This window comes from Eptesicus fuscus, chromosome 7 (assembly GCF_027574615.1).
Source record: "Eptesicus fuscus isolate TK198812 chromosome 7, DD_ASM_mEF_20220401, whole genome shotgun sequence".
Classification (NCBI taxonomy): Eukaryota; Metazoa; Chordata; class Mammalia; order Chiroptera; family Vespertilionidae; genus Eptesicus; species Eptesicus fuscus.
Window position 1 is genome coordinate 10,786,073 of NC_072479.1, and position 27,560 is coordinate 10,813,632.

Below are 27,560 nucleotides of genomic sequence, written 5' to 3' on the forward strand. Positions count from 1 at the left end.
CCCGCACGCACACGTGCTCATGTCTCTGCCTGTGTCTCCATACCTCAGGCTCCTACGGCTCCTCTGATTTTCCTTGTGGTTTTCTCTTTCCTTCTAGTTGTGGGCATTTCAGTCAGCCAGCTTTCCTGTGGTTCTGGATGATGTCCGTTTTGACTTTTAGTTGTATTTTTGAAATTGTTGTGCCAGGCTGTAGGTTAGGTGTTTAACCTATGCCGCCATCTTGGTTTCTCTCCATTGATTTTTAGAGAGAGTGGAAGGGAGGGGGAGAGACACAGAGAAAGAAATATCAATGTGAAAGAGACACATTGATTGGTTGTCCCCCGCATACACTCCTATCAAGGATTAAGCCTGCAACCACGGTATGTGCCCTTGACCAGAATCAAACCTCAGACCCTTTGGTCCAAGGGCCAATGCTCTATCCACTAAGCCAAACCAGCTAGAGCCTGGATTAAAAAAATTTTTTAATGGTTTGAAGAACTGGTTGGCCAAATAAAAACTGGCCTGTGTGAATTATTCTGGGAGATGTACCTAGGTTCCCATCTCTTGATGCCATAATTAAGATCTATGATCTTAAATACATGTCACAGCCAGTTTGAGCTTCTCTTAGATAAGTAAACTTGCAAGTCTGGAAAGGAGCAAAAATAAGTTGTTAGATGATAAAACATTGATGTCAAATTACAATGTTAATGTTTTTACACAGGTGTTGTATATATTTTGTAATCACTTACAATTTTATGTTTTATTCATGATTTGAAATATTTGATGTGTAAGAGAATCTTATATATTCAACTTATATTTTAAATAAATATTTAACTAATTAAATTTATTAGTTATTTATAAATTTAGTTATTTTTTAAAGGGAATCTGATCATTAAATCTACATATTTTGCCTTATTATGCATGCAAATACTCCTTAAATGCTGAGGAAGTTTGATTAGACTTTACTAGGTATTTGAAGTGCTATAGAGTAATACATATATTAAATGTGTGACTTATAGTTTGAAATGTCTAAGAGAATTTGGTAAAATGTTGAAAGTTTAGTGAGATTTAATAATAAATTTAAAATTAATCATTTAAATTTATAAGCTGTTTGAGTATTAATCAAGTACAAGTAAAAATGAGTTTTTTAAATTTCAGGACAAACTATATTAGATTTACAAATAAAATAAGATTTGTAAATTGAGCTCAAAAGCTTCAAAAAAACTAAATTCTAATATATAGCAGCTATGTCCCTGATGGAAGGGTATCCCGACAGTTGTGGGTTTTACTCCAATCCCTGGACTCTTTTATAATTAAAGTAGTTATTTGAATGCCATGAGTCTCAACTCAGTTTGTCAACATTATTAATTTGCAATGGATAGGTATGTTTTATGATCTCAATACATTGCTTCACACAGGGGCACTGTCTCAGGAAGGTCTAGTCTGTTCCAAATACAAAAGGAAGTTGAATATTTATTTTTGGTACTTTCTCACCTCCATTCCCAACATCCCCCTCTCTACCAAATACCATTCCTTCTTTGCCCTATCTTCACATCTCCTACCCTATTAAAAACAGGCAATTTTCAGCCTGTTTTCCATTAGTCCTTGCTAAAACAAGGGCTGATAATGGCTTAAGGTAAGGTATCAGTTCTCATGAGATTATTTGTATTTTAATAAAAAGCCTTGAAGATTAAATACTCAAGGTACTGAATCTCTAAGGTTAAATTTAAGCAGTGGGTAAAATATTTCAGATGGAGAGGAAGGGGGTTGGGTGATTACACAGGATTCAGGATGAGCAGGGCTCTCACTGAGGTTCAGATCATGGGTGTGGTGGCAGGTCTGGACTAATGTAGGGCTGGCACTTCTGTGCTAGCATGGGAAAAATGAACGAGGCACCTGGTCAGGACATTGTTTGGCTTAGGGAGAAAGAAGATCCACTACTTTGGTAATTTATTTATTTAAGCTTTCTTGGGGGAAGGTGAGAGGAGCAAGTTGGGGAGCTCATACTAAGTACAAGTGGAAAATCAGAGACAAGGAATTATGACCTCCATTTTCAAGGTTTGTACCCTATGTTGTGGGGAAATCCAACACCTTCCTTAATAGACTAGCCCAAACAAGGAATATGAAAAGAGGCAAAAAAAAAAAAAAAAAAATCAAGCAAAAAATTAAATTCTAAAATTTGTAACTATAAGTGAATACTAAGTAAAATAAAAAGACCAATAAATTGACCAACAACATGGATTGGTTACATAAATTAAAATTTATCTATATGATAACATTTTTTTTTAAAAATATATTTTATTGACTTTTCACAGAGAGGAAAGGAGAGGGACAGAGAGCTAGAAACATCGATGAGAGAGAAACATCGACCAGCTGCCTCCTGCACACCCCCTACCGGGGATGTGCCCGCAACCAATGTACATGCCCTTGACCGGAATCGAACCTGGGACCTTTCAGTCCGCAGACCGACGCTCTATCCACTGAGCCAAACCGGTTTCGGCTATATGATAACATTTTTTAAATGTTTTTATTGATTTTTAGAGAGAGAGGAAGGAAGAGGGAGAGATAGAAACATCCATGAGAGAGAAACGTCATCGTCTCTTCAAATTCAAGATAGAAATCATATCAAACATCTCAGACCACAATGGCATAAAACTAGAAATCGACTACAATAAAAACAATTTAAAAAATCTAACACCTGGAGGCTAAATAGCATGCTATTAAACAATGAATGGGTTATCAAAGAGATCAAAGAAGAAATAAAAAGCATCATGGCAACAAATGACAATGAAAACACAACAATCCAAAATCTATGGGACACAGTGAAAGCTGTCCTGAGAGGGAAGTTCATAGCTCTACAGGCCTATCTCAAAAAAACAAGAAACAATGGTAATAAATTATCTAAACATACAACTCAAAGAGTTAGAAAGAGAGCAAAAAGAAAAGCCCAGCGTAAGCTGAAGGAAGGAAATAATGAAGATAAGAGCGGAAATAAACTACATAGAGACCAAAAAAACAATACAAAAGAGCAACAAAACCAAGAGCTGGTTCTTTGAAAGGATAAACAAGATTGATGAACCTCTAGCCAGGCTCACCAAGAAGCAAAGAGAGAGGACCCCCAAATAAACAAAATGAGAAATGAAAGAGGTAAAGTAACAACTGATCCCACAGAAATACAAACGATTATGAAAAAAATACTATGAACAACTCTATTCCAACAAAATGGACAACCTAGATGAAATGGATATATTCTTTTTTTTTTAAATGGATATATTCTTAAATAATACAAGCTCCCAAAACTTAACCAAGAAGAATCAAAAAACCTGAATAGGCCAATAACTACCGAAGAAATTGAAACAGCCATCAAAAATCTTCCAGCAAACAAGAGCTCTGGTCCAAACGGCTTTAGAGGGGAGTTCTACCAAGCATTCAAAGAAGAACTAAAACCTATCCTCCTCAGATTATTCCAAAAAATTCAAGAGGAAGGCACACTTCCAAACTCTTTCTATGAAGCCAACATTACCCTAGTTCCAAAACCAGATAAGGACATCACAAAAAAAAGAGAACTAGAGGCCCATATCCTTGATAAACATAGATGCTAAAATACTCAACAAAATTCTAGCAAATCAGATTCAGCAATACATTAGAAAGATCATACATCATGACCAAGTGGGATTTATTCTGGGGATGCAAGGATGGTACAATATCCGCAATTCAATAAATGTGATACATCACATAAACAAACTGAGAGACAAAAACCACATAATCATGTCAATTGATGCAGGAAAAGCATTTGGAAAAATCCAACACCCTTTCTTGATAAAAACTCTCAGAAAAGTGGGAATAGAGGGATCATACCTCAACATAATAAAAGCCCTATATGACAAACTTACAGCCAACATCATACTCAATGGGCATAAACTAAACCCAATTCCCCTAAGAACAGGAACAAGACAAAGATGCCCACTTTCACCACTCCTGTTTGACATAGTACTGGAAATACTAGCCATTGCCATCAGATAAGAAGAAGAAATAAAAGGCATCCAAATTGGAAAAGAAGTAAAGCTGTCTTTATTCGCAAATAACATGATCTTTTGTTAACTAAGGACATAAAAGACCTGTACTCAGAAAACTACAGGACATTGAAAAAGGAGACAGAGGAAGACATAAACAAATAGAAGAACATACCATGTTCATGGATTGGTAGAATCAACATCATGAAAATGTCCATACAACCTAAAGCAATCTATAGATTCAATGCAATACCTACTAAAATACCAATGGCATATTTCAAAGATCTAGAGCAAACTCTCCAAAAATTCATCTGGAATAAAAAAAGACCCTGAATAGCCACAGCTATCCTGAGAAAGAAGAACAAGTTGGAGGAATCACAATACCAGACATCAAGCTATATTACCAAGCCACAGTTCTCAAAACTGCCTGGTACTGGCACAAGAACAGACAGACCAGTGGAACAGAATAGAGAACCCAGAAATTGACCCAAGCCATTATACTCAATTAGTATTTGACAAAGGAGGCAAGAGCATACAATGGAGTCCAAACAGTCTCTTTAATAAATGGTGCTGGGAAATTTGGCCAGATACATGCAAAAAAATGAAACTAGATCACCAATTTACACAAAAACAAACTCAAAATGGCTAAAGGACTTGAATGTAAGATGGGAAACCATAAAAATCCTACAAGATTCCATAGGCAGCAAAATTGCAGACATATGTCATAGCAATATCTTGACAGACACAGATCCTATGGCAGTGGTTCTCAACCTTTCTAATGCCGCGACCCTTTAATACAGTTCCTCATGTTGTGGTGACCCCCAACCATAAAATTATTTTCGTTGCTACTTTATAACTGTAATTTTGCTACTGTTATGAATTGTAATGTAAATATCTGAGTTTTCCGATGGTCTTAGGCTCTACAGCAGCGGTTCTCAACTTGTGGGTTGCGACCCACAGGTTGAGAACCGCTAGCAGGGTCACCTAAGACCATCGGAAAACACAGATATTTACATTATGATTCATAACAGTAGCAAAATTACAGTTATAAAGTAGCAACGAAAATAATTTTATGGTTGGGGGTCACCACAACATGAGGAACTGTATTAAAGGGTCGCGGCATTAGAAAGGTTGAGAACCACTGTTCTAGGGCAAGAGAGATTAATGAGAAAATAAACAAGTGGGACTATCCTATATAATAAAGAGGTAATCCTACATAATAAATAGGTGATATGCAAATTGACCATCACTCCAACACACAAGATGGCCGCACCCATGTGGTCAAAGATGGCCACCACAAGATGGCCAGCAGTGTAGGGCAGTTGTGGGTCATCAGGCCAGCAGGGGAGGGCAGTGGGGAGTGAACAGGCCTGCAAGGCAGGGCAGTTGGGAAGGACCAGGCCTGCAGGGGAGGACAGTTAGGTGTGACCAGGCCGGCAGGGGAGGGCAGTTAGGGGTGGCTAGGCTGGCAGGGGAGGACAATTAGGGACAATTGGGCTGGCAGGGAGCAGTTAGGCATCTATCAGGCTGACAGGAGATTGGTTAGGGTGTGATCAGGCTGGCAGGCAGAAGCAATTAGGGGCAATCAGGCAGGCAGGCAAGTGGCTGGGAGCCAGCTGTTCTGGATTGTGAGAGGGATGTCCAACTGCCTGTTTAGGACCAATCCTGATCAGTCCTAACCGGGCAGTCGGACATCCCTCAAGGGGTCCCAGATTGGAGAGGGTGCAGGCTGGGCTGAGGGACATACACACACACACACACACACCTGTGCACGAATTTCGTGCACCGGCCCTGTAGTCTATATATATATAAAAAGGCAGCTACCCTAACAGCTATAACAATCTAACAACTGGTAGCTATGATGCCCACTGTGGCCAAAGAACCACCCGATCAGGGGTAGGGCTGGTGGCCAACCTTGTGGGCCCTCGCCCCTGCAGGCCTGCTCCTGAACACTCTCCCACCCCAATCAAGAGCGGGGCTTGCCAACCAAACGGCTCCTCCTTTCCCCCACTAGCCAGCCATGCCCCTGATCAGCCCATCCCACCACAATAGGACTGCAGCCCCTCCCTCTGGCTATCCCCTGATCATAACCCCCACCACAATAGGGAGCGGGGCTGGCCAGCCAACCTCCTGCAGCCTCTCCCCCTGGCCTGCCACACCCCTGATAGGCCCCCACCACCCTAATCGGTCCACAGCCCCTCCCCAAGGGCAGCCCCCAACTCTGATTGTCACTGCACCTCAATAGGGTGTGGGGCTGGCCTGCCAACATACTGAAGCCCCTCCCCCTGGCCAGCCCTGCCCCTGATCGCCACCCCACCTCAATAGGGGGTGAGGCTGGCCAGCCAACCTCCCACCATTTCCTCCTCCTAACAGGCCCAGCCCCGATCTGCCCTGATTGGGCCTGGGCCGACTGGACCCCACCTGTGCACCAATATGTGCACTGGGCCTCTAGTATCAAAAGAAAAAGCTTCTGCACAGCAAAAGAAACGATCAACAAAACAACAAGAAAGCCTACTGCATGGGAGAACGTATTTGCCAATGTTATATTTGATAAGGGTTTAATATCCAACATCTACAGAGAACTCATACAACTTAACAAAAGGAAGATAAACAATCCAACCAAAAAATGGGCAAAGGACCCAAATAGACACTTTTCGAAAGAGGACATTCAGAAAGCCAAGAGGCATATGAAAACATGCTCAAAGTCACTAATCATCTGAGAGATGCAAATCAAAACAACAATGAGGTACCACCTCACACCTGTCAGAATGACTATCATCAACAAATCAACAAATGACAAGTGCTGGCGAGGATGCGGAGAAAAAGGTACCCTCCTTCACTGCTGGTGGGAATGCAGACTGGTGTAGCCATTGTAGAAAACAGTATGGCGTTTCCTCAAAAAATGACACGTGTAGCCATTTCTGATGACACTCGGCCGCTGAGGCGGCCGCATGCCGAGGATAAAACATTTGCAAAATAATGTTTTTTCCTCAAAGTGACACACTACCCGAGTTATGCTCAGTTTTTTGGCGAAGTTTGACACACCAAGCTGAAAAGGTTGCCCATCACTGATCTACACAATGGAATACTACACTGCTATAAAAAAGAAGGAATTCTTACCATTTGCAGCAGCATGGATGGAACTGGAGAGCATTATGCTAACTGAAATAAGCCAGTCAGTGAAAGAAAAATACCACATGATCTCACTCATTTATGGATAATAAAGAACATTATAACCTGATGAACAAAAAGATAGAAACAGAGGCAGAGAAGCATCAAACAGACTGTCAAATTACAGCAGAAAGGCTGGGGCGGGTTGGTGGGGGGAGGTAAGAGATCAACCGAAGGACTTGTATGCATGCATATAAGCATAACCAATGGACGCAAGACACTGGTGGGGGGCGCGGGGAGAGTGAGGGCATGTGCAGGGAGGTAGGGGAGGCTGGGGGAAGGTCAATAGGGGAAAAAAGGAGACATATGTACTACTATTTGTAATACTTTAAACAATAAAAAAACAAAACCCAAGCTCAAACTGAAACAAAGAACTATAGACATCTGACCCAATAAATCTACTTCTAAGAATCTATATTACAGAAAAAAATAAACCTAGCATGAAAAAAAAAGAAATATGTATGCAAATGTTTTTAAAGTATTATTTAGTCTACCTGGAGGCAATCTAAATATTGAACCTATATGGATCAGTTAAATGAATTACAGCACACTTTCCTGATGGAATAATATACAGACATAAAAAGGATGGTTATGAAGACCAGTCAGCAATCTGGAATGTTAGATGGAAAAATATGCAAAATTAACATTATTATGATGAATATATTTGAAAATAAGAATAGTAGAAAGAGAAAGAAATTACATCAAGTTGCTAACAGTAGTGTTATAAAGATGAGCTTTAGGTAATTTTTTTCACTATTGTACTTTCTAATTATAGTCTAGTTATCTAACTTTTTCTATTCTAAGATTAATATAATTTCAAAATTAGGCTGTAAACTGGGTTTATGAGTAAGAGAAGTCAGGAAAATAAGAGAAGGGAGGGTGAGTGAAGGCTGACTGGGTCACTGGTAGCGATCAAATCATATGAAGCTGTGTGTAGGCTCTGGTTAACCATCAGTTGAATACAACAGTAGACTGCTCTCCCTTTAAAAAAACTAGAGGCCTGGTGCACAAAATTCGTGCACAGCGGTGTGGGGGGGGAGTGTTCCCTCAGCCAGCCTGCACTATCTCCAATTGGGGACCCCTTGGGGGATGTCTGACTGGTAGTTGGAAATCCCTCTCGCAATCTGGGACTGCTGGCTCCTAACCGCTCTACCTGCCTGCCTGCCTGATGCCCCTAACTGCCTCTGCCTGCCAGCTTGATCATCCCTAACTGCCTTCCCCTGCCGGCCTGGTTGCCCCCAACTGTCCTCCCCTGGTGGCCTGATCTTGCCCTCAATGGCTCTCCCCTGCTGGCCTGATCTCACCCACAACTGCCCTCCTCTACTGGCAAATTTGGTTCTGATTGGTTGGTTTCTATGCCAGTCAGCGTTAAAAGCTCCACCTCCTAGGCAGCCATTGGCTCCCCACAGCACCCGGATTTGGTTCTGATTGGTCAGTTTCAATGCTAGTCAGCGTCAACAGCTCTGCCTGCTAGTCAGCCATTGGCTTCCCACAGCACACAGATTTGGTTCTGATTGGTCAGTGTCTATTAGTCAGTGTCAGAAGCTCCACCTCCTAGGCAGCCATTCATTCTTCACAGCATCCACATTTGGTTCTGATTGGTCAGTTCCTATTCCAGTCAGGGTCTCTGGGCCTATCAATGGGGCCTGATCAGAAAGGTGGGGCTGATCAGCAGCCCTGAGTCCTGGAGAGAAATGGAGGCACGGCTACTGGCCAGACTGGGAGAGAGAGAGAGATGCAAGTGCTGATCAAAAGCTGCCACAGAGGCAATGGTTCAGTCCCTGCTTCTCTCTTCAGACCTCTCTCTTGCCCTGATTCACAGCCCCCTCAGCAGTCAGTGCTGGGGCACCATGCCTGCAGGGGAAGTTGGGTTGCCATGGCAACCCAGCACTGACTGCAGGACTGACTTCCTGTTGGTTGAGCCTTAGTCATGACTGGTCCTTACGACCCAGGATTTTTATATATTAGAATGGTGCTATATTCTGTGAATCTTTGTCTCTCTTCCCCCTCCCTCCCAATCCTATAGTCTGCACTACAGGATAACACAGAAGGCAAAGATTTAATACCCAACTAAGCATAGTTTCTTCCTTATTTAAAAAAAAAAAAGAAGAAAAAGAAACAACATGAAGTATCAAGACATGGAAACCAGGTAGAACATAATGAGTTTGGAGTTCTAGTTCACTATAATTCTAACTTCAAGATATATATGGAAGAATTTTGGAAATAAAAATGGTACAGGCTAAGCTGTTGCTACAAAGAGACCTTAAGATCCAGTGGGTTGAATACAATCAAAGTTTATTTCTCTGAAGTAGCACAAGTAGCATTCACATATGGTCAATTTGGACTCCTCCACTCAAGCTCCCAACATCAAATTATTTTGAAGAAAATCTCAGGCTTTAAATCATTTTTAACAGAATCTAATTGACATACCATGGAGTGCACCTATGTAGTGTACAATTCAATGTTTTTAGTATATTTACTTATGCAACCATCACCATAATCTAATTTTAAACCATTTTCATCATCCCAAAAAGAAGCCTTGTGTTCATTAGTTACCTTTCCCTATTCTCCCCCCTCAACCTTCTCACTTCTTATCATTTTATCTGTAAAAATTTCATACGCATTTCTAGAAAGATAGAAACTACTTTAAAATACATAACTGTAGAGAGCGCCTGGGAAGGCACATGAGCATTTCTTTAATTATTGTCAGCTGAATCCAGTGGCGTTGGCAGAGCCATGTCCTGGAAACACTTCTTGCCAGAGGCAGGAGTGTTGTCAGGTTGACCTTCATCCCAGGAGCCAGGGGGTGGGTTTCATTTTCTAAATCCAACCAAGCACCAGGAATGAATACCACTCTGGCCCACCCAAGAATGCACATAATCTCCTTTGTCTTGACCTTTAGTAAAACTTCCTGTTTTTTGCTGTCTAAAATAAACACGCTGTATTGGCTCTGGGTCCCTGTCTCTCCATCTGAGGACAGTGGTACCACCTGGCCTCAGCTTTTTCCTTCCATCTTTGTGTCTGCCTCTTTCTTTCATTTTCTCAATCCCCAGCAGCCCCTACTCAGGAACCAGACTGCTCTCTAGCCACGCTGGACGCGGAAAAGAGAGAAATATTTATACACTAGAGGCCCAGTGCATGAAAATTCATGCACTGGATTGGGGGGTCCCTCAGCCCAGCCTGCCCACTCTCACAGTCCGGGAGCCCTCAGGGGCAGGAGGTGAAAGTGACATCCCTATCACACCTCCGCTGCTGCCACTGCTGGAAGAGCAAGCTTTGGCCAGCCCTGGTTACCTGAGCTTGGTGGCCCTGGGCAGCAGGGCAGCTGCCATCCAAGGCTTGCCTGCGCATCGGGCTGGCCCTGGGCGGCTGGGGGGCTGAGGATAGATCTGGCCGCACTGTGTGCCTGCCGCCCAACCCCCCCTCCCCACCCCCGGCAGGGCTAAAAGGACTGGGAGACTCCAGCTGGGCTGAGGGGACTGGGCACCACCATTTTGTGGCTATGAGCACCACCATCTTTGTGGTGGTGTGACAGTCAATTTGCATATTCCCTCTTTATTAGATAGGATAACAATAGTATCATTGTTACACATAGAAATGTTTAAACAATTTAATGTCAAAGATAAAATCAGTGGTCACACACACACAAAATCAGTGGTCACATTTTTATAATTATATATTTTTTCCAGTATGCTTAAATCAGTATCCAAGTAAAATCCTTTTGCACACTGCAATTGCTTGATATGTCTGTTACTAGAGGCCCATTGCAGGAAGATTCCTGCAAGAATAGGGCTTCCTGCAGCGGTCTCCGCCGCCCCGCCTGCTTCCCTCCCATCTCAACCGCCCTGCCTGCTTCCCTCCCTTCTCCGCCACCCCACTTGCTTTCTTCTCCACAGCTTCACTCCCTTCTGCAGCGCTTGGCTTCCTTCTACGTTGTCTTCAGTCTTCCCTCTGTGCCTGGATATGCAAATTAACCACCATCTTGGTTGGGTTAATTTGCATACTCGCTCCTGATTGGCTTGTGGGCATGGCTTGTGGGTGTAGCGGAGGTACAGTCAACTTGCATGTTTCTCTTTTATTAGATAGGATGTTTCTTTTGATCTATAGGCTCTCCCTCAATTGTTTTCTTTATTTCTTACAAAAAAACTTGTTAAAGAAATTAGGTTATTTATTATATGAAGTTTCCTGGGGTCTGGAATTTCTGATTCTATTATTGTGTCATTGTTGACAATGCTCCACTATTTCATGTATTTCCTATAAATTAGTAGTTGGGTCTGGGATCTTAATCAGATTCAAATATTGTTTGTTTAGATAAGACTATCTCAGAAGTAGAAATATTATGTCAAACTTCTGCTTAAGTTTTCTCTTATTGTGAAATATATCATACTCACAGAAGTATATAAAACTAATTATATTTCCCTAACCAGTTTTGCTCAGTGGGTAGAGCATTGGCCTGCAGACTGAAGGGTCCCAGATTCGATTCTGGTCAAGGGCATATACCTTGGTTGCGGGCACATTCCCAGTAGGGGGTGTGCAGGAGGCAGCTGATCGATGTTTCTCTCTCATGGATGTTTCTAACACTCTAGTCCTCTCCCTTCCTCTCTGTAAAAAAATCAAGAAAATATATTTTTTAAAAATAAATTCCTAGAAAAAAATAAATAAAATAAAACTAATTATATAGTTTAAAGACTAATAATAAAATTAACACCCAATCCCCATCACAGAAGTTTAAAAAACAATATATTGCTAGTGCTTTAGAAATCCCTTTTGCCTTCTCTAACTAAATCTTCTGTTCCTACCCCATTCTAGAGGTAAGATCTATCCTCAGTTTTGTAACAATTATTCCTTCACTTTCTTTATGTATGTTATGAATATCTTCCTAAAGAGAATATTGTTTGGTTTTGCCTTTACCTCTATTATTCTATGATTTGCTTTTTGCACCCTCCACATTATATTTTTGATATTCACCCATGTTGTTTCAGTTAACTGTAGCCCATTCATTTCCATGGTTATATAGGATTTCATTATCTATAATAATAAAAGCATAATATGCTAATTAGACCATATGTCCTTCCAGACGTTCTTCCAAATGACCTTCTGGATGACGCTGGGGCTGCGAGAGAAGCCCAGGTCCCAGGTGCAAGAGGGAAGCTGGTTCTGGCAGCCAGGGGAAGGAAGGTCTACTCTTGCATGAATTTCGTGCATCGGGCCTTTTGTATGAATATACTACAGTTCATGTTAGTGGACATTTACTGTCCTCTATATTTTTAAAAATATATTTTTACAAGGGAGAGTGAGAGAGGGATAGAAACATCAATGATGAGAGAGAATCATTGATCGGCTGCCTCCTGCACATCCCCTACTGGGGATCAAGCCAGCAACCCAGTCATGTGCCCTGACCTGGAATTGAACCATGACCTCCTCGTTCATAGGTTGATGCTCAACCACGTTCAACCACACTGGTCCGGCTCTCCTTGATTTTTTGAAATTATAAACAATAATGCTATGAACACTCTGGTACATATCTCCTCATGCATAGGAATTTCACTAAGGTGCATGTATATATATGTGAAACTTCTGGGTGTAAATGCACATGTTTAAATTGTTTTTAATATATTTTTATTGAGGCTGCCTTCTGTACTACCCCTACCTGGGATTGAGCCCACAACCTGGGCATGTGCCCCAACCCCCAATTGGGAATCAAACCATGACTTTCTGGTTCATAGGTCGAAACTCAACCACTGAACCACGCTGGCTGGGCACATGTTTAATTTTGAAATAAGGTCAAATTATTTGTCAAAATGCTCATATCAATTTAGAGCTCCACTAGCAGTGAATGAAAGTTACCCATTGCTCTGAATCCTTGCTAACACTTGGTATTGTCAGATCTTGCCAATTGGTGGGCTCAAGCTATTAGGAAAAGATGTGTGAAATTGTACTATAGAGTTAATATTTCAACTGAATTCACAGAACTCCTATTCAAATATTCCTTTTCCTTGCACCTTATTTTAAGAAAAATATAAAGCTTTGTATTTTAAAAAATGACATGAAGACATTTCACCTATGGGTTGCCATTGAAAATGTCACAATTTTTGAAGGGAGAAAGGAGATATTTGTGTAATTTAAAGCCTAGAAAGATGTTCATAAGATGAATGGCCATGTTACTTGTGGCTATGTAGCCCCTAAACTTCATGGGGTAAGAATTTAGATAAAATTTGTCATTTGTAAGGCTAAAGCAAGACATTCCAATCCAGAAACAAACTTACTCTTTTCTCTTCTGATTTCTTCTTTCCTCTTATTCCTCCTGGTTGCTTCTTGTCCCTGTAGCAGCTTTTATAATAGTCCTCATCCATATCATGAGCTCTGGAAAAAAAATTTTACACCTGGATGTTCATAACTACCTATGCAATCTAAGGCTCTAGATAACGTAAAGCTACCTTCCTCAGAGTCTTATCAAGGGGAATCAATTAGGTACCATAATAGGCATGACTCTTGGCATACTTCAAAGAATGATGGGCACTATCTCACCTTTTAAATTGTAGCCTATACCTCATACTCCAAAACTTTTCAATCCATAAAATTTGTTTTTTCTAAAATTATTTTTCCCCACCAATTTCTAGAGAAAATCAGGTGTGCTTAGAAACCATTCCTAATTTCTCCACTTTTACCATCGCTTCTCAGAGACGTATGCCTTGGGTCTAAGATTCTTTGAAAAAGCAGCAATAGCTTCATGATTTTGTGTCCTTGAACAGTGCCTCATCCACGCTGCTATTTTGCAAACTTGGAATCATCAGACTTTTTTTTTTTTTAAGCTTGCAATAATCAAGCTCTGAACGAAAGGTAATACATTAGATCTGGGTAATTGGAAGGCTCACTAGCTCACCTTTCTACCTATCACCAGCCTGCTTCATGTCTCACTTAACTCATGTCTCTTCCTCTAGTTCTGACTTAAGATAGACACTTAAAATCTTTTTTTTGTTGTTGTAAAATGCACACAGAATTTACCATCTTAACCATGTTTAAGTATACAGTTCAGTAGTGTTAAGTACATGCACCTTGTTGTGTAACCATCACCACCATCCATCTCCAGAACTCTTTTCATCTTGCAAAACTGAAACTCTATACCCATTAAACAACGCTTTAGCCTCTGAAAATCACTATTCTACTTTCTATCTCTACAAATTTGACTACTCTAGGCGACTGATATAAGTAGAATCATATGGTTTTTGTGACTGCCACACTTCATTAGCAAAATGTCCTCAAGGATCATCCATGTTATAGCATGTGTCAGAATTTTCTCCCTTTTTAAAAATAGTTTATTGATTTTAGAAAGAGAGGCAGAGAAACATCGATGTGAGAAACATGATTGCTTGCCTCCTGTATGCACCCTAAGGATCCAATCCACAACCTGAGTAGTGCCTGAGTGGGAATCAAACCAGTGACTTTCAATGCACAGAATGATAATCAACTGAGCCACAAACCTCAGGGCAGAATTTCCTCACTTTTAAGGCTGAACACTATCCTATATAATAAAGAGGTAATATGTAAATTGACTGTCACTCCAACACACAAGATGGTCACTCCCATGTGGTCAAAGATGGCTGCCCCCATGTGGCTACAAGATGACCACCATAAGATGGCCAGCAGGGAAGGGGAGTTGTGGGTGATCAGGCCTGCAGGGGAGGGCAGTTATGGGTGACTGGGCCAGCAGAGGAGGACAGTTGGGGGGGCACCAGGCCTGCAGGGGAGGGCAGTTAGGGGTGACCAGGCCAGCAGGGGAGAGCAGTTAGGGGTGACCAGGCCTGAAGGGGAGGGCAGTTGGGGGTGACCAGGCCGGCAGGGGAGGGCAGTTAGGGGTGACCAGGCCAGCAGGGGAGGGCAGTTAGGGCAATTGGGCTGGCAAGGGAGCAGTTAGGCATCAATCAGGCTGGCAGGGGAGTGGTTGGGGGTGATCATGCTGGCAGGCAGAAGTGGTTAGGGGCAATCAGGCAGGCAGGCAGGTGAGTGGTTGGGAGCCAGCAGTCCTGGATAAGCATCACCCAGTGGGATCGGGCTTAAATGGGCAGCAATCAGATATCCCTCAAGGCGTCCCAGATTGGAGAGGGTACAGGCTGGACGGAGGGACACACACACACCCTGTGTACAAATTTCGTGCACCAGGCCTCTAGTTCTATATATATATATATATATATATATATATATATATATATATATATATGCATTTTGTTTATCCATTCATTCAATTTTCTTTATTCATTTATCTGTGGGTGGACATTTGGGGTGCTTGCACCTTTTGGCTATTGTGAATAATGTTGCTATGAATATGGGTGCACAAATATCTCTTCATGACCTTGCTTTTAATTCTTTTGGGTATATTCCTGGAAGTGTAACTGCTGGATCATAGGCAGTTTTATTTTTAATTTTTTGAGAAACTGCCATGCTGTTTTCCATAGTGGCTGCACCATAGTAGACACTTTTAAAGTTTCATGCCCTGCGAGGGGGGATTATTTTACTATCAACTACAGCCAAGGAAAAGGATTGTATGTCCAAGAATGAACATTGTCAATTATCATGCTTTATTAGAAAATTATTAAAAGCATGGAATTCCTAGAATTTGAAGACATTGTAAACCATTTGGTCCACTCCCCTCATTTGAAGGTAAGTAAAATAGGACTTGGAAAAGAAAAATGGCTTGTGAAGGTCAATGGCTTGTGAAGGTCAAAGGGCTAGTTAACTGAGGAGTCATAACTGGCACTCAGGGCTTTCCAACCTTCAACTTACTGCAAATAAAATAATTTTCAACTTGAAATATTATGCAGTGAATAACAAGAATTATGGAGTGGATAATTCAAAACATCCTCTAGGATGCACTGTCTGTGTTTTGCTTTTGTATCTTGGGCTGGTTCTCAGCCTCCCGAATTGCCTGGGTTGACATTAAAACCGAGCCTGGTTTTCTTGCTGCCACCGCTGACTGGGTTCTGGGCATCCAACCTAGAAGATGGAGGGGAAGACCGAAGACCATTGGTCAGTCAGGATCCACCGAGCGTGGACCGCGACCCTCTGCTGGCCTGAGCGCTGGCCGAGGCCGCAGGTGCAGCGCGGATTTAGCTCCCATTCTGGGGCCTCAAATACCCGGCGCGCGGAGGGCGCTTCTGGCTCTCTGGTGTCCCCACGTTCTGACATCCAAACGAAGGTGTTCAGGGACTCCGGGGAACAAGGCAGCTCTGGCCGTGCCTTCTCCCCAGCCAGAGCCGCCGAGCCCCCGCGACTGCCCCAGCGGCGCGGCATCCAATTCCCCCCGCCCGCGCCGAGGAGCCCCGCGCCGCAGAGTGCGGGCTGCGGACACGGCAGGCACGTGGGCTCGCCCGCCGCGCTGCGCCAGGAACCGCTCCCGGCTCGGCCCAGCCTCCGCGCCCGCAGCGGCCCCGCCAGCACGGAGAGATCCTCCCCCTATCACTTTGCACCAGTCGGAGGGAATTTGCGGTCGGTGACGCCGATCCTTAAGCGAGCCACCTGCAGCGCGAGGCTCGCCGCTCCGGGAGGTACCGCAGGGCTGGGCCGGCGCGGCGTGGGGACCCTGGGCTCCGGAGGCCATGCAGGCGTTGGCGCGCCTCGGCGGCCGGCTGCCGCTGCTCGGTAAGGCCCCGCTCGCCCGCTCGCAGCCCCCAGCGCGGCCGCAGCCCCCGGCCCGCACCGTGGTCGGCGCGCGCCTCCCCGTCCTCGCCGCCGCGCTCCTCCCGGCGCCTTCCCCGGCTCCTGCGCCCCTCCCCTCTGTCGCGCCCTCCGGACTCGCCCCCGACTGGCCTGGGGACCCCGCCCTGCCCACCCCACGTTCTCCTGCCTCTTCTCTAAATTCGTAGCCCGGCTCGGGCCGCGATCCGACTGGCGGCCCGGACTCCCGCGGGCGGGCTCGCCGAGGCTCTGCCCGGGCCGGGCCGGGCCGGGCCGCCCGCTGCTTGCGCTCCCTCTGGCCGCCCGCTGGGCCCGCGCACCCGGGGCTGGGCCTGTGCCCGCGTCTGCCAGGTGGCTCCGGTCCTGGTCGGGACCGACCCTGGATACTGTAGGCTCCTGGGGGGCGTCTTTCACTCTTTTGGGGTTTTTATGTATGAACTCTGGCAAGTGCGCCCGCGTTCTCCCCCAAAGCGAGTCATTGCGAATCATGACCCCCCAACCCCGCCGAGTTTCAGTTGGATTAACGAAAAAATTACTTTGGGAATATTATGCAAATAGGATTTACACATTAAAGCACTAGCTACCCCTTCCTTCTCTACTCAGTTTTTATCCCGACATTAAACCCTAACGGAGTTTTCAAGGTCTCACGCATGGTTCCCAAATAATCTAATAATCTGCTGGGTAGCAGAGTTGTTACTTCAAAAAAAATTATATATATATATATATATATATATATATATATATATATATATATCCCTTTTAATGCACTTTATCTGTTTGGAAAGATGAGAGGGTTGACTCGAGTTTCTGGTGAAAGAGACAGAATTCTGGGAGCCCAGGAGCCTCAGGTTCCAGTCCTCGTTCTGCAGTCTTGGAACCAGCACCGTGTTCCCAAATTCTAGGATTCCAACATGCAGTCTCTGTGGTAGATAGAGAAAAGATTTCCAATATAGCGGTGCAGGAATTATGTCCAAGTGTTTTTGCTACAAATCATTCAGAATTACAGAGTAAGAAATGTAACAAGGGAGAAAAGCTTGAGGATGCAAAGACAATTGCAAACATTTTTACTAGTTGGTAAATATGTATACTGCAAATGGATAGTACAATATGTTTTTCAGTCTACGAATACAAAAAGTTCACTTTCTATTAAGTATGACACTAGTGTTTCAGTGGCATATAAAGGCTTTCAAAAAAAGTATACAGACAGTATTTGCAACTTATTTAAGCTGTATTGAGTTCTTGAAGAAAGAGCCCCCAGATGTCTATATCTCTGCAGATTGTTGTAAATGAGATATAATTTGCACACAGCAAATATGCACAAGTCTTAATAGTGCAACTCCATTACCTTTTGTATATGGATATACCCACGTAATCATTATTGGGTCAAGATATAGACCAAGGCTACCTCAGCCCTTTCAGTCACTACCCCGCAGAAGTAGCCACTATTTTGATTTCTAATATCATTGGTTCACTTATTTTTAACTTCATGTAAACCAGACCATCATTATGTGTTCTTCTGTGTCCAGCTTCTTTCACTCATCATTGTGGTTATGGAATTCAGCCTTGTTCTCAGCAGCAGCGGTCATTTTCCTTGAACTGCGGGGTGCTATTTCTTAGTATGAATATACTGTACAATTTGTTTATTCTATCGGTGAAGAACATGTAGGTTGTTTTCAATCTTGTGTAATATGAATAATACTGCTGTGAACATTCTTTACCTGTTTTTGGTGTATACAACACCCCATTTCTCCTAGGATGATACTCATGAGAGGAATTTCTGGGTTATAGAGGAAGGAAAATGTTCAGTTTTGCTAGATACTGTCCAACAGTTTTCCTCAGTGGTCATACCAATTTACATTCCTACTACCAGCATATGGGAGTTCCAGTTTCTTACGTCTTTGCCAACACTCAGAATTACAGATTTTCTTGAATAGGCACAGAGTGAGAAGCTGAAAAACGAGGGCTTTAAAATATTTAAAACCTTTAAATTCCTTGGATTATAAATTGCAATCCCCATTTCCCTTATATTCTAAACTCTACTTTTTATGAATAATGATAACTTTTTAAAGTAATGTGTAAAGAATGGAACCATACTCACCATGGCCTCAACTGTATTGTGTGCTGATACTGGATAAGAAGGGGAGAAATTCAGTCTTTTAATAGCTATGAGATGATTTCTTTCACTAGTGTCAGAAAATTCATATTCAGAGCATTGAATTACACATTTTAGTTGCCATCCTTTGTCCTTGTTGCTTATCTTTCTTCATTTGCCTTCTTGTGAACTGCTAGCCTAAGGGAGGTTTAAAGTCAAGAGGAGGGAGACCTGGTAGAGAGAGAAGAGATGCTAGTCAAAGATTGGTTTGGATTAGATAAGATACCAGTGACCTGATGCTAAAGCCCCTTCAATTCTAAAAGTCCAGTTTGAATGTTTGCCATCATACAAGTTTAGATGGCTATGCATTTCTCCCTCGGTACTTCACATCTGTCTATAGTAAATTATCCTCTTAAATTTAACTGTGAACTCTTGCCTTCCATTAGGGAATGGCTTTAATTTTTACAACTAAAAGTTACTTCCAGTAACTCTTAGGTATCAGTAAAGATTTTGTTTTTGTTCTCAAATTTTCCAGTTGTTTAACTGAAAAACAGCTAGGTAATGAGATGTTAAATGTGAAGAAGGACCACCTACTTATATTCCAGGGAAGACTTCAGATAGGAAAGACAGGAGAGAGCTTGCATAAGGAAGACATTTTTTCTTTGACAAGTTTTCATTGAATACCTATTTCTGTGCTTGGCACAAAGGGGTACAGTGATGAAAGGGATAGGGGAGGGGCAACTTACATAGAAATAACAAATTCCATTCTATTTAAGTAAATGCATGGAGATTGCCCCTCCCGAGGAAAAGCATCTGGGCCCAAAGCTTGCTTTTAGTTAGTTCAACCTTCCAACACAGACTTTGTCATCATTCAGTACCTGTGGATGAAATATATCATGCTCAGTGAAGGAAGCTTCAACCAGGTCAGCGTAGGAATCCAGGTGTTTTGTGCCCTAAAACTACACACAAACATATCCTGTTTCAGTGGAGACTGTACTTGGTGGTTGTGGGAGAGAAGCCGCTCTTCCACTCCCTAATGAAACAGGGACTGTTCCAGAGTTAAGAATGACCATTTTTTTAGGTTTTGGGAAGAAGTTTCTGAATGGTTCTTTGAACAAATTTGTTGACTACATTTTGCTCCCAGAGGCATGTCTGCTCACTTGAGAAGCCCACAGGATGGCTTGGTCTTACCACTTTCTGCACAGTTCTTCTTGCTCCTCTCTTCTCATTCTCTAATGAAACTCAGAAAGCATGCATGCCACAAAAGCCCTTCCAGTCAGTGTTGAAGATTACAATCTTGCTGACCGACTCCTCAGATACCCACCAGATATTGTCCTAACCTTTGGGTCAAGATTCTGATTTGACAAAAAGCAAATCACCTCAAAAGTATTGTATTTTTAATTTTTCTTGATGTTGAAAGGGACCATGCAGAGAATTGAAGTAAGAGGAGGAAGAAATTGGAGAAGGGAAGTTGAAGAAGGGAAATTGAAGGGTTTAAAATTAGCCTTGCCTGTTTTATCATTTAGTTTTGCCTCTATGCTGTATCTTCCATTCAAAAGATAATAGCAAACTCTTGTGAATCTCACAGTAGGTGGTTTGTTTGAGGAGAGCTTCTGGTTTTATCAGGTGACTTTGTGATGTTAAGATGTTTACCCTGACTTCCAGAGCTTTCACCACTTCTCAGTTAGGCAGCCACAGTGCGTGGCTGAAGATCTTCCTGGCTTTTTGGGGTCTGTGAGCTTTACACACAGGTGATCTCATTACCTTTGGTTGATACCTTCTATAACGATGTCATTAGTGGTCCTCAAGGGATGAAAATGTTGCTTGCACTTGCTGATGGTCATTAATTTGAACCATGCAGTTCTGTTCTATGGGTACCAACACATGTGGAGGAAATTTAAAAATAATATAAAGTACACACACACTGTTCTTTGTGGCTAGAGGAATTGCATAAGACCCTAAAAGAGGAACTATTGTTATTTTTTTTTTAGCTTAAACAGTAAAAATATTTTTTCACTGCTGTCATTATGTCAATTGGTAGCCAAGAATGCTCCATAAAATTATTTACAGCCTCCACTGAAATAGGATATTGTTATTATTTTTTAAAAGCTTTGTGTTTTGCTTATAAGATATCCACTCAATTCAGTTGTCAATTGCCTTGCCGTTTGAGTTCAGAAATTCCCAATGTGAGGGATTCTGCTTTTGGAGGGCTGCAGGCAGGACCAACAACATGGAAACGTGCTCTTTCCTCTGGCAGGGGATTTCTCTGCACTCCATTTCCTCATTTGTGAAAAGAAGATAAGCAGTACCTTAGTCTTCCATCAGATAATATCTATAAGGTACAGCTGCATTCCTCTTAAGATGGGTGCTTTGCAGAAAGAAAAATGTACCAAGTCTGGAGAAATCATTAGGATTGACAATCACAGGCTTTTCCTTCTTCCCTTCTTAGACACTTTGTGAGCACCGACTATGTCCAGAACTTGTGTTAAGTGCCACATAGGACTGGTTCCTTCCCTCCAAGGACTCCCAGTCTGACGGGGGTGTCAGCAGGAAGGGTCAGGACTGTAACAGGAAAGTGGCGGTGCCATTTTAAATGTACACACAGAGGTGGCGTCTCTGACCCAGACTAGGAAAATAAGGCAAGGCTCCCAAGAGGAGGTGGTGATGCCAGAGCCAGCACCAGAAAGGTAAGTAGGAGTTGGCAGGGGAAAGGAAGGAAAGGACATTCCAGGCAGATAGGACAGCAAAGAAAAGATACAGCGGTAACAAGGAAGCATGGAACAGACAGAAACTGTAATTCCCTTCCGGTTGCTGGGACACTTGTTTTCCCAAATAGAGTAACTCTCATTTACAAACTGGTAACACAGACATCGTCTGAAGTCGATCAGTGGTTAGTTTTTTAAAGAAGTCCAGGTTGCCAGAGGCTCAGTGTGTCATCTGTAAGTATTGTAGTGATGTAATAAGGGACTTGGCCTTTATCATGTAGACCTAGAGTTTCTGGATGGAATTCAGGGTCCATTGTATCCCAAAGGGTGTGTGTGTGTGTGTGTGTGTGTGTGTGTGTGTGTACATGGTATTTTTTTTGGAAAGAGAGTTAATTTTTTTCATCAGATTTTCAAAGAGGTCTGTGACTCAAGAAAGGATAAGGACCATTGCTGTGGGTTGTGGAGAGGTTTTAAGCAGAGGAGTGACACTCCCCGATGTATTTTAGAAAGACAGTTCTGGTATCTGCATGGAGGCTGGATGCCAGGCAGACCAAGAAGTTGGTCGTATCCAGGCCAGAGAAGATGAGGGCGGAATTGGGGCCACGTAATAGTGAGGCAGGGCTGCATATAGAATTGGGAATCAGCAAGAGGTTAAAATGTCCAGGCTTGGCAACTGACTGGATAATGAAAAGTGAAGAAGAGGGAGGAGTCAAAATGGCATGGTTTCTGGCTGTGGTGGCAGTGGGTGTGCTGCCACTGACTGAGAGGAGGAGAGGATAGAGGAAGAGGAGGTTTCAGAAGGAAAAAGGCAAGGTTAATCCAAGTTCCTGAGGGCCACTGATACATGATTATACACACTGCAGGTCTGAATCAGAAACTCATGAGCAAGTAGACAGTAGTTAAAATCATGAGAATATATAGAGAATGAGACCTTAGGGCTTCCCCAATTCTAAGGCAAAACACTCATGTGTCTCCTCTCTACACACGTCACTACTAACACTGAACACTTCTGGCCACCAATGTATGTGGGCGGTGATTTCCCCACACCAAGCAATCCTGTAACATCAGCTGAGTGTTCTGTGATTTAACTCTAGGCAGACGCTACCCAACTGGAGAGAGTGTCAGATCCCACAGGTCAGTGGTCGGCAAACTCATTAGTCAACAGAGCCAAATATCAACAGAACAACGATTGAAATTTCTTTTGAGAGCCGAAAACCGACTTCTGCGCATGGGCCACGAAGTTTCAATCGCACTGTGCGTGCGCGCCCGCACGTGGTATTTCGTGGAAGAGCCACACTCAAGGGGCCAAAGAGCCGCGTGTGGCTCGTGAGCCGCAGTTTGCCGACCACTGCCATAGGTTAAGGATTCAGGGACGCCCCTCCCCCTCCACTTCGGATGCCAATCACAAGTCCAGGTGTCGCCTGGGCCCTGACTGTTGCAGGCGGTGGGAAGGCAGCAGGTGGGGTCAGACCGGACCTGGGTTCAGCAACCTCGGTACTTGAGTTCTGGCTAGGAAAGAATTCAGAGTCAGGACTCAAACGATAAGAAAACATTTATTTAGAAAATCCTAGGGTAGAAAAAGTGATTTGTAGAAAAATGGGCTTAGAAAACAAGTCAGAGTCTAAGGAAGGGCCCTCGGAGCTTGGGAGTGAGGAAGGGAACGGTAATGCGCCTGGGGCAGGGGAGGAGGCCCTCATGCCCCCGGAGGGAGAGCGAGCAGGTCCTCGGTCCTAAAGGTTTTCAGGGTGGAGATTTTAGGGGAGGTCCCAGGGGAAGATCTCAATAGAATATTCAGCAGCTTTCCAGGTGTCCTTTCAGGGTTGTGGTCTCCACTGATGGATTGGTCAGTGCCAGGGCAGGGGGTCATTATTCACTGCAGCTGATCCTAGATCAGCCAGTGGGGCCACTTGTCTGGTTTTGCCGCTTTTGGTGCCTGGAGCTGAAATACCACCGAGGCCTAGATGTCATCTCTAGGGAGGGAAGGTCCGGGCGCCCATACCACATGACCAGCACTACGCAAGGGGAGGAAAGGTCATCCTGGGGATGAAGTCCCACCCTGTAATTGTCCTTTGCTAGGCACCCAGGGCTTTCTGCCCTGGTGACCTTCTGCACCTGGCTCGTCAGCCTTGCTCTGCTCATGTCTGTCTGACTGCTTACCACACCACGACAGGCTATAACCAGAGGTTCCCTTGACCTACTCCTAAGATTCGATTATTTGCTAGAGCAGCTCACAGAACTCAGAGAAACATTTTATTTACTAAAATAGCAGTTTATTATAAAAGGACATAACTCAGGAACGGATGGAAGAGATGCATAAGGCGAGGTATGTAGGACGAGTATGGTCTCCGTGCCCTCCAGGCAGACACTCTCCCAGCACCTCTACATGTTCACCAACCAGAAACTCATCACACCTTGCAGTTGAAGAATTTTTATAGAGCTTAATCTGCAGCACCCTGCTCCTTTCCTGTGGTCAGGGGTTGGGGCTGAAAGCTCCCACTTTCTAATCACCTGGTCTTTCTGGTGACTAGTCCCATCTTAAGGCTTTCTAGGGGCCCCATGTCATTTCATTAGCATAAACTCCATTGTGTTAAAAAGGAGCCTCTTGGAGTCGGACCTCCGTTACCACCATTTGTCCACCATCCAGAGCTGAGGGGTCAGTGCTGACATGTACACATAGGGAACTGGTGGACATTGAAATTGGGTCACTAAAGAACTGTTGGTCCAGAAAGAAACTCACTACAGACTGATTCATTTGCCTGTCAGCATAACTATTATTGCTCGTCTCACATTCAGTTCTTATAAGTATATCTCTAGTGACACATGATCTCGCTCATCTAGGGGAAATGATGAACAACATAGACTGATGAACAAGAACAGAACCAGAAACAAGGAGGCATCGATCGGACTATCGGTCCTCAGAGGGAGGATAGGGGAGGTTGGGGGGAGGGGGGAGAGATCAACCAAAGGACTTGTGTGCATGCATATGAGCCTAACCAATGGTTAAGTTCAACAGGGGGTTGGGGCATCCGTGGGGAGGGGTGTGGGATGGGAATGGGGGGATGAGGACAAATATGTGACACCTTAATCAATAAAGAAATTTTAAAAAAAAAAAGGAGCCTCTTATGAATAACAAAAGATACTCCTATCACTCAGGAAGTTCCAAGGGTTTCTGGAGCTTTGTGCCAGGAACCAGGACTAAGACCCAAGGTACCAAACCCGTGTACTGCTCTCTTTTACCAGATGGGGAAAATGGGTCCCAAAGAGGTTAAATGACTTGCTGAAATTCCAGGTTATCAAAACCCATAACCCTCAGCGGAATGACTTGGGACTCAGGTCTTCACATCTTCTGCAGTTACTTTTGCCTCAGGGAAGACGGCTGGGAGGGTTTGTAAACGAGGAGCTGTGGCATTCTGTGATTTGTTTCCTAATGTCTAAATCCATCACTTTTCAGTGGAGTAGATTTTACTTTTACCTGAAATTTTATTTTAAGTTCATGCCAAATATTTTTCTCCGTCTACTATACCCCAACCTCATTCCTGTCCCTTCAAAGGAGACAACTTAGGAAGGCCTTTCCCAGTTCCTCAGTTGTCGTCTTGTTCAGAATGGGTTTAGAACTGGACTCTGGGAAGTGTCATTAGGGTTTGGGAATAAATGCTCGTCAAGAACCTTACTATCAATGGTGGCAAATTCTTCATTTGGCTTTTTTAAAAGGCAGGTTTTTTGAGGTACAACTTTCACATAGCAAGTCTCGCATAGCAAGTGTATGGTTACATGTGTTTAACGAACACATCCACCTCCGACAAGGTACAGAACATTTCCATTCTCCCCTAAACCTCCCTTATGCCCCTTTCTAGTCAACTCCAGTGCTCACCCCCAACCCCGGACAGCCAGTAATCTTTTTTTCTGTCCCCAACACTTTTCTTTTTCCAGAATGTCTATAAGTGAAATTTTAAATATGTAGCCTTTTGAATACGTTTGTTTTACATAGCACAATTATTTGAGATTTATCCATGTTTTTATGTCTTTCAGTATATTTCATGTGTATCTACATGTTTTTCCTTTCTGTCGCTGAGTAGTATTTGATTGTATGGATATTTATCCATTAAGCAGCTGATGTTCATTTGTTTGCTCCTAGTCTCTAGCAATTGAATAAAGCAGCTATAAATATTTGAATATTGGTTCAGGGGTGGGCTTTAATTTTTTCGGGTAAATATCCAGGACTAGTATTGTATTGCTGGGTCGGATGTAAACAGTATTCAACTTTATGTGAAACTGCCAGTTTTTCAAAGTGATTTTACCATTTTTCACCAATGTAGAGTTGCAGTTGCTCTGCATCATTGTGAGCACTTGGTAAGGTCAGTTTTTTTTTTTTTAAAAATTATTTATTTTAGAGAAAGTGGGAGAGGAAAACGGAGAGATTTGCTGTTCCACTTATTTATGCATTCATTGGTTGATTCTTATATGTGCCCTGACAGGGGATTGAACCCACAACCTTGACACATTGGGACGATGCTCTAACCAACTAAACTACCCGGGCAGGGCTGGTTTTGTTTTTTAACAATTCTAAAAGGAAGGTAGCGATATGTCATTGTGGCTTGTTTCTTTTTCACATTGATTTTTAGAGAGAGTAGAAGGGAGGGGGAGAGACAGAGAAAAAGAAACATGAAGGTGAGAGACACCTGGACTGGTTGTCTCCATGGGGATAGGGAGGAGCCTGCAACCAAGGTACATGCTCTTGACAGGAATCAAACCCAGGACCCTTCGGTCCATGGGCCTACACTCTATCCACTGAGCCAAATCAGCTAGGGCTCATTGTGGTTTTAATTTGCATTTTCACAATGACGAGTGATGTTGATCACCTTTAGATAGATAGATAGATAGATAGATAGATAGATAGATAGATAGACAGATAGGTAGTGTGGGGAACAGGCTGTAAGCTGGCACGGTCCTTGCACCTGTATCATCATCTTTTTTAGACCCCTTTTTTGTGCCAGTACGCTGCTTCTCTTTCTTTCCTGGCTTAAGAGATGGTTGATTATGTTCATGCCTGGGATCTAAACAACCCCGTATCAAATTCCATAAGGAAAATGCATCCTGAATGAATTTAAAAAATTTTTTTTACTTGCTTGTCATTAACTTTAGTTCCTTTACTGTTGAGCATAGCCTTTAACATTTGCCCATTAAGGGCATTTTCTCTAGATTCTAACTGTCCCATGCTTTACTCCCGACTATCAAAAAAATGCTCCTCCCTTACCTTATCGAGTGCACTCTTTATCGGGAGGAGATCCTCACCTTCTGCTTCCCAAGTCCTGAGGTCCCTGTTCGGGGGCCAATTTGTCAGGTCCAGCCTGACGATTGAACCGGGCTGAGGTAGGGAGGTGGGATTTGAGAAGAGAAAGAAAGACAGGACAGCGGGATTCGGGAGGTCCACAGCTCTCGAGAAGCTCTGGCAACTTTTATTAGTAATACAGTGCTTTTTATACATAAGACACTAAGCAGGGAATCACTCACAAGGAAAACATTCTTTGTTTCTCTAAAATCACTACTGGAGGGATAAGTTGAAGGATAGGTTTCTTGTTACAATAAATCTCACTAGTTGGGTACATATTTCTTGGTAAGCCATGAAAGTAGCTCTTATCCTACTGATAGCAGTCATATAAACACACCCTGGGAAAGCTCTGTAGGCAGGGGCTGCTCTCGTTATACTGATTAGTTGCCATCCAAACAGGTCTGGGAAATCTGTGCGGGTAGGGTGCCAGCCTTGCTAGCCCCTACAGGTGCAAGGACTGTGCCAGCTTACAGCCCGTTCCCCACAAGATAGATATAGATCAATATATTTATTGATTTCAGAGAGGAAAGGAGAGGGAGAGAAAGATAGAAACATCAATGATGAGAGAGAATAATTGATCGGCTGCCTCCTGCACACCC

General features: G+C 43.2%; 1 protein-coding gene across 1 annotated transcript in view; it reads left to right on the plus strand.

The window, feature by feature from the left end:
• Nucleotides 1-16,161: 16,161 nt before the first annotated feature.
• Nucleotides 16,162-27,560, plus strand: part of FLT3 (fms related receptor tyrosine kinase 3) — a 79,753-nt gene continuing 68,354 nt past the window's right edge. Inside the window, exons 1-2 of the mRNA XM_054719727.1 lie at nucleotides 16,162-16,799; nucleotides 17,024-17,223. Coding sequence (XP_054575702.1) covers nucleotides 16,162-16,799; nucleotides 17,024-17,223 — 838 coding nt within the window. The remainder of the gene's footprint in view (nucleotides 16,800-17,023; nucleotides 17,224-27,560) is intronic.